Source organism: Anarhichas minor, unplaced genomic scaffold (assembly GCF_050575085.1).
Source record: "Anarhichas minor isolate MPS153535 unplaced genomic scaffold, ASM5057508v1 ptg000073l, whole genome shotgun sequence".
Classification (NCBI taxonomy): Eukaryota; Metazoa; Chordata; class Actinopteri; order Perciformes; family Anarhichadidae; genus Anarhichas; species Anarhichas minor.
The window spans coordinates 4,639,672-4,647,603 of record NW_027466519.1 but is presented as its reverse complement, the minus strand read 5'-3'; the positions used below and the strand labels follow the sequence as shown (position 1 = coordinate 4,647,603).

The 7,932-nt window shown below is 41.1% G+C and overlaps 1 protein-coding gene across 1 annotated transcript; it reads left to right on the top strand.

Moving 5' to 3' along the window:
* The first annotated feature begins 1,484 nt into the window (after positions 1-1,484).
* gfi1b (growth factor independent 1B transcription repressor) lies at positions 1,485-7,324 on the top strand. The gene is made up of 7 exons (XM_076079733.1): positions 1,485-1,784; positions 2,207-2,307; positions 2,867-3,025; positions 3,147-3,379; positions 3,514-3,651; positions 4,597-4,762; positions 5,160-7,324. The coding sequence occupies exons 2-7, from the start codon at positions 2,214-2,216 to the stop codon at positions 5,336-5,338; spliced, it is 969 nt and encodes a 322-aa protein (XP_075935848.1). The 5' UTR covers positions 1,485-1,784; positions 2,207-2,213; the 3' UTR covers positions 5,339-7,324.
* The last annotated feature ends 608 nt before the right edge of the window (positions 7,325-7,932 follow it).

Below are 7,932 nucleotides of genomic sequence, written 5' to 3'. Positions count from 1 at the left end.
GTATTAGTTCTATATATGTTTGTAAGTCAGAGTTATGAGGTGATGATTCAAACTGTTTTATTTACATCCTTTATCATAATTGGGACTTGTATTTTACATTTTTAGATGTAAAAGGTTGAAATTCTAGCCCAATTATGATGCCAAAAGTTTAACCAAATATAATTTGATATAAAAATAAAAATGGTGACTTACCAGAATTCTTACGTAACATGACTATTTTTGGTTTGCCATTCCTGACATCTTATCTATTTTTTTGTCTTTCCTGCCATAAATGTACTTCCATATTCTCAATACTATAAGCTGGACATTTATTTAACATTTTGGTACATTCGACCTAATATAATATGATGCTACATCATTGACGAAATGTCTGCAGTCTGTCCATAGGAGATTTATTCTGATTGAGCTGCTGGCTGGACTATAGGGTGCTATACAGTGTATTTTATTGATATTCATATTCGACCAAGGCTTTACACGAAGCTCTATGAACTTGCCCATCTGACAAGTCAGCTACTGTTTTTATACATATAAATTTATGTAAAAACTGGTGTGTAACCATAAAGTAAGCACACATTACATAAGATATTTCTAAAGTGGTTATTAAAAAAATCAGTTCAAAAGTGTTGTGAGATGGTCACAACTGAGTGTAACTGATTCAGAAGTCTTTTATGGATGAATAAATACAATTACATATTATAAATGCATCTTTTATCAACGTCCAGGAAATACCCAAAGTCCCAAACTCCAATATAAGCGTCAAGATTTTAGACACACACACTCTCCACAAGATGTCGCACTTGCACTTCTTTCCTCGTATACATCCTCTCCTCCTCCTCCTCAAAATGTTTCTCGACTCTTCGACATGAAGTTCTTTCAACATAATTTGATTAAACAAAAAAAACAAAAAATAATAATAATTAAAAAAAAGAAAAACGTAAAAAAGCTCACTCATTTTGTCATTTCAATCTATCTTGCCACTGTGCTCATGCATGACACCAGCATCCTCAGTGTGAAGAAATCTCTTATATGAATATTGACATGCTTTAATAAATAAAGACAGAGTCAACAGTGTCGATCTCCCAGACTGGTTTAGTGTGTGTATCTTTGGAGGAGCTACAGTCTCATGTGATCTTTTGGCCGTTTGTTAAATCGTGCACACAATACACAGCATTACTCCGAGTAAATCCTGTAAATCAAACATTGTGAGGTGGAAATAATGTTGTTCGGATTTTGTTCGTTGGAAGAACTTACTTTTGTTTTTATGCTTTTTTTTATGAAAGAAAAAGGTAACTTAAATTGATGTATGTTTGGTTTGAATTTAAATGTATTTCTAACAGTGCGATTAGGCAAACATGGAAACAAACTGTCTTTCATTTAAAGCGCCGAAACGCTGTGCTCGAAACGAATATTCATGAGCTTCAATTTTATCATTTGACCCTTAACGCACTACATCACTCTGTCTACACTAACTGTTCCAGTGACAGCTAAGGCCCCGTGTTATATGCAAATTTCCATCTGCAGGTTGGCCTTCTCATTGGTTGAAACCACAGTCAGATTCCCCTGCGAAATTATCTGATTGAAAATCAGGGCGGGGAGAAAAAGAGAGAGCAACAAGTGTGATGTTTTTTTTTTAAACACTGCTTTGCTTTTCGGACTTTTAGGAAGGGATTTTTTTGCGACGCGTCTTTCCTCCGCAGAGCCGCTTCACACCCAAAAGAAACGAGGACAAATATTATTGTTAATAACTGCACTTTTCCTTTCGACGGGGACCTGCTCGGTTAACGGTGAGTTGAGATGTGCCGACTACAATAACTTCTAGACCCTGCGAGTGAAACTTTTGACGACTTGTTTTCCCCACAAATAATAGAATCATTTAAACATCTGAAATATTTAAACTTCTGTTGGCCTATCGACCAAGTATAAATAAATGATAATTCATATTAATCAATTAGTGCGTGAGTTTAATAGAATAAATGCAATAATAACTGAGTAACGCACCTGCAATTAACGACTGAAACGATAACTTCAGAGTAGCCTGACTGGAATTATATACATCAGTAAAATCTTAGATTAAAATGCTTGTAGTGACCGGGTTTTTTTTAAACAAAATGTGACATAAGCAATATTTTATTGACAATCATGCTATATTTCAAAAATAATTTATCGGTTCGCTAACGATGTTTTGGGTGTGTGTGCCTGTGTGTAGGATCAACATGCCCCGGTCATTCCTGGTGAAAAACAAGCGGTGCTCGTCCTATAATGTTCACCGATCACATGAAGACGAGCCTGAGGCCCCAACATGTAAAGGTAGGACTCTGTCTGCTACTACTCGTGTCTTTATTTTAAAGCTGCTGCTGCGTTCGATACACATGCATATATACTCTATTACTGAAGTCATACAGTTCTACACCTCAATGTTAATTACTGAATAGATGCTTCTTACTTAAACAGAATGTCCTCCAAGAAGTATTGCAGTTGTTACAGAGTATTTACTTGCTGTGCAATTGTTATGTCCATAACTTTTGAACACAGGGAGAAATCGCCCCCCTTCCTGCAGCCATGTGCTCTCAATCGCCTCCAAAACACAACAGCAGGCTTAAGTCAAATCAAATGGATTTAATATCCAAGAAGCATAAAAACAGATACAAACAGTTACAAACCGAATCACACTACTAATAACAAAACAAACATATAAATTCCATGAAATGTGAGATCCAATCCGAGCCACCCAGGAGGCTGGTATGCCTCCTTGGTGGCCAGCAGAAGATCTGAAATCCCCCAGAGTTTCAAACCCCTTGTCCCCTCAAAGTTTCATCACACAGAGCCGTGTCTGTTGCTTAGAATTCAATCACACTTTTATTTGCAGAAGACACATCGGAGGTCCAGAGCACAGAAGACAGTCCTCAGTCTTCCCCTGCAGACCGCTGCTCCTTTGAAAAGGAGGAGGCCGAGCTTAAACCCTTACCTGCTCACCCAGAGCCAGCCAGACCCCCCGTGGCTCCCACACAGCCATACTACCTAAATGGTGAGCTGCCAGTGCATTCATCTCTCATCTTTTCCTGCCACCTCCATAAGCTTTCAATCCGATGGGTGATTACTTCTTCTTTTTTTTGTGTGTGTTTGCTGTACGCGTGTTCACCCCTCAGAGCCCCACATGGACAGATTCACTCCTTACTTCAAGCCGTCGTACGGCTGGGAGCCGGTGCCGTCCTCCTACAAGCTCCGCCAGTTGAGCTTCAGCCCCACGGTGCTGCAGCACACCAGCGACCTGTACGGCACCCACATCAGTCGAAGCCCACAGCCTCAGCAGCCTCTGGACTGCAGCACGCACTACTCCCCCACCTCAGACACCTACTACCACTGTATCGCCTGCGAAAAGGTGAGCGCAACATTTTTTGTTGTAGCTGTGAAGCTTCTCGTATTTATCGAGGCCAACAAGGTCAAATCTGTGATCAGCTAGAGATCCAGTTGAACTTGTCAGCCACCTATATTAATGGACTACCTCTCATTTAGGTGTTCTCAACGCCCCACGGCCTGGAGGTTCACGTCCGGAGGTCGCACAGCGGAACCAGACCTTTCGGCTGCAGCATTTGCAGGAAAACCTTCGGCCACTCCGTCAGTCTAGAGCAGCACATGAACGTCCACTCTCAGGTATGCCGGGGACTCAGAGACGCTGAACAACACAACACATTACAAGCTTCTGTTTAGTGGGCTACTATAGTATCTAAAAGTATAGCTACATCTTTCCATCCCAACGCCTTTCGGTTTGTGACGCAGGCGCTTCGTTAAAAGTTGCTCTTCTCTGTGCCCAAGTTGAGACGACCCGGGTTACATCACTATGACATCACCGGGGTTATTATGTATCTGTAGAGCTCATTACAGGGCATTACATCACTTTTCACAGTCTGAGCAGTGTTCAGCGAGATGAGTGAACCCAACTTTATGTGTAAAATGGATGCATTGCCCCATTTTCAACAAAAGTTTCCCTGCTGCATTGAACTTACCTGAGTGAAGTTCAAAGTTTGTTCTTTAGTTGCTGAGTTAACTTCGCTAAACATGACAAAATACATTTGATAGATATGAAGATCATTAAAATTCGTTTAATCATATTGACTAAATGGTAATGGCTTATCTATTTACCATTCTTTAAAAGATCGGTTGATGTCACAGGATTAGGTTTTACAAATAACTGCAAAAAACTTAAAACTGATCCAACAATTTCAATACAAGGTCAATGGAAGAGCAACTTGCAGGTTGACTTTTATTTTTTTTTACTAAATTTATACTTAACCTTCCTGAAAAGGTAAAAGTTAATGCAGGATTGTATATGTTTTACATGACGTAAGGGCAGGATTGTATATGTTTTACATGACGTAAGGGCACACATTCAGAGGGGAAAGTAGCAGTTTTGAGCAATGCTTTTAAAAGCGTTTTTTTCAAAATAGTTTTTTTCATATTACGTAGGCTAACGGAGTTGCTGTCCTTGCCTTCTTTTTGCTTTGATGAATCTGTCATCGTGTCAATTTCAGTTTTCAGGGCCATAATGAATCGTGAAGCTTCAACCTTTCTGTACTTGTGCTTTCGTCCCTAAATCAGGAAAAAAGCTTTGAGTGCAAGATGTGCGGCAAATCCTTCAAGCGCTCCTCCACTCTCTCCACGCACCTTCTCATCCACTCGGACACGAGGCCTTACCCCTGCCAGTACTGCGGCAAGAGGTTCCACCAGAAGTCTGACATGAAGAAACACACCTACATTCACACCGGTTAGTCACACTATGCAGATTGTCTGTTACAGCAGGTGGCCATATATGAAACTGTCCATGGCTCCTCTTGCTGTAATCTTCTGCTTTCCAGGTGCAGCATGCAGGAATTGTTTCCAGGAGTAATATAACTACTGATAAATCAGAAAAAGAAACTTAACCAAATGTCCTCTGGATTTGCATATCTGGTTTTCCTGCTTCATGCGGAGCTCTGTGAAAGGAAGTCTCTGTGAATCTGAACAATGGCATGATTCTTCACCTGTAGTTATGCATGCTTATCTTTTTTTGGGGGGGGAAACCCATACATTTTATGGTGCGCATAACAAACCTGAACTTCTCTACACAAAATTATTTGGAAAAGATTTCTCGCTGGTTTATTTGTGTGCGTTTTATTTTGTAGGTGAAAAGCCCCACAAATGCCAAGTGTGCGGCAAAGCGTTCAGTCAGAGCTCCAACCTGATCACCCACAGCAGGAAACACACGGGCTTCAAACCGTTTGGATGTGACATTTGCTCCAAGGGCTTCCAGCGCAAGGTGGATCTCCGCCGGCACCACGAGAGCCAGCACGGCATGAAGTGAAGAAGAAGCACCGCAGCCTCATGTGTACCATACTACACATCTACTCAAACAATGAGCTGGTATTAAGTTCTGGTTGAAGGAGATTTAAAAACAAAACAAAAAGTCACCTGTATCATGAAGAAATTCTTAGTATGTATATGTGTTAATATATTGGAAGTGATCTCTCAGAGATGCGTTTACATGTGGATGAACGCGCTATTGTCATTCAGATTTAAAATATGCTTTTGGCTTTTGATGACAAAAAGGCAGCAAGAACATTATTTTTGGATTCCTATAATTTATTTAAAGTGTGCTTAATGCAACGCCTTGTATATAATACTTTCTGGAGTCCGTGTGTGCGAGTTCCTAAATGCTTTCCGTTGAAATAAAGTGTGAAAAGCAGACACATTGTTGGTTGTCCTTCTAGACTAAAGACATGCAAAGTGAAATGTAAAATCATTTGCACCTTCCAGGCAAAAAACACATGCGCACCGTTTGTCTAAGATGAGCACTGCAAACACACTTTAACTTCAACACTCGCCTCTTTTATGTGTGTTTTTCCCAGCCACGCTCACGTCGGAGCAGGATGTAGAATGACTAGCGACTGTGGCCTCGGGTGAAAATCTCTTACGGGACCAGAGATAGAGTGTAATGGAGTAACGCTGCATTCAAATGACACGCCTGGAACGCCATGCAAATCCCAGGCCAGAGAGCTATTCGTTAGCGGGACAGTTAGCATCCGTTGTATTCGGTTTGAGGCTCAGCAACTTCCTCGAGAGACATAACCGGCTCTACAATCTCAGTAAAAAAAAGAGAAGAAAAATCACAATTCCACAAGCTGTCAGAACTTTGGCCACACACCCTTGTATACATGGAATGTAACTGCTTGGCCTTTACAGTGCATTGGGATACAGGGATTAATACAAGGCTGGGGAAAAGGGATTGAGCAGTTACCACACCCAGCCAGCCTTCTGGATTAACATCAACAAACAAGCGCCGGATCTTAACACCACCTTCCTCAAACACCAAACCTGTTAGGACATTAAGCTGCTTGAGGCAAATCACATCATCACCGGTGCCTTTTAAATCTGACACCAACTGGATGAACGGTTGTCAGAGTTTGCACAAATGTTTTGATCTTTTTCAGATACATCAGCACAATTTTTTCAGCTGCATAGATCTAAAAAACACTTAGAGAGATATATAGAGAGCTAACTGGGACTAGAAAACACATCACACCTGTACTGAAACCGCTCCACTGACTGCCGGTTGAGTAAAGAATTGAAGTTAAAGTGTCACTGCTGGTCTACAGGGCCCTAAACAGTATGGCTCCAAAACATATTCTCACTTGCTGTGGCCCAATCAGATCATCAAGCATGTGTCTCCTGAATGCGACGAGAATTAAAACTAAACCAAGTGAATGTGGTCAATATGATGCTGTTCTCTGGAACTGATAATCTGCGGAAACTGAATCTTCCTTGAAAAGCATCTTGAGACAGATCTCTTCTCTCAGGATTTTGGTAGTTAGAGTGTGTGTTCCTGTCTTAGGTTACCTTCTGGGTGTGTTTTACCCATCTTGTGGGGACATACATCTGATTACACAGTCACATTGTGAGGACTTTCCTTCTTTATTGGGACAAAATGCACATCTCCATTTTGTAGATCTTTACAATATAGGGTGAAGACTTGGTTTAAGGTTAGGTTTAGGATAAGGTTGGTGTAAGGGTTAGGTAAAGGTTAGGTTAAGGTTTATGTTAGGCTAGGATTAGGCTGGTATAGTAAAGGCAGTGTAATGTTCCAGGAAATTAATTCAAGTCAATGTAATGTCCCAAAAGTCATGAAAACATGACTATGTGTGTGTGTGTGTGTGTGCGTGTGCTTGCGCCTGTGCAAGTCCATGAGTGCAGTAGGAGTAGGACAGTTGTTAAATAATTTTATATTATGTATATGTGTGTTTTGTATGGTTGGCTGAAAGGTTGTATTCAAATAAAGTATTTTTATAATTTATTTTCGTTTTTTTGAGTTTACCTGCAAAAGTATTGATATAGAAATTAGAAGAAGTGATCATAACTTCCCCAAAAGTGTATTATTCACCTATGCTGTGCCACGGGGAGCCACTGCTGCAGAAATCAGTGTCTGCACAGGGAACAGAGGAGACGTGAGGGTTTACGGTCTGGCAAACAAATCTGAGGTCTTTATGCAAAATGTGTTGGTATTGCCAGGGCAACAGGGCCTGTTGTGATCCATTACAGTTAGGACCTGCTGCAGCCACCGCTGCATCCTGGTGAGAGGAGACAGAGCAAATCACAATCCTGCACAGGTAACCAACAGAAAGAAGGGACAAGCAGGGTGGGACTTAACAAACAGGACATGGGTCCTGAAAGGGGAGGGGTGGTGGTGTGTGTGTGTGAAGGGAAGGGGAGGGGGGGGGGGGGGGGGGGGATGCATGCACCTGTAACATTCCTTCAACTGTGTATAATTGTATGAGCGTGAAAAGATTGATGTGGAGTCATTTTGATTTAATTTAATATAATGTTTTTAACACAGATGTCAGAGGAAATAGCAGATGAGGACTGTGCTGGAGTTCTTTATGTGGTTATCCAGCTTTTGTTCAT

Excerpts from the sequence above, each read along its gene's own strand:
- gfi1b (XM_076079733.1), top strand. The coding sequence starts at position 2,214 with ATGCCCCGGTCATTCCTGGTGAAAAACAAGCGGTGCTCGTCCTATAAT. Across the intron at positions 2,308-2,866 it reads TGAGGCCCCAACATGTAAAG|AAGACACATCGGAGGTCCAG; the intron begins GTAGGACTCTGT and ends TTTTATTTGCAG. Across the intron at positions 4,763-5,159 it reads ACACACCTACATTCACACCG|GTGAAAAGCCCCACAAATGC; the intron begins GTTAGTCACACT and ends TTTATTTTGTAG.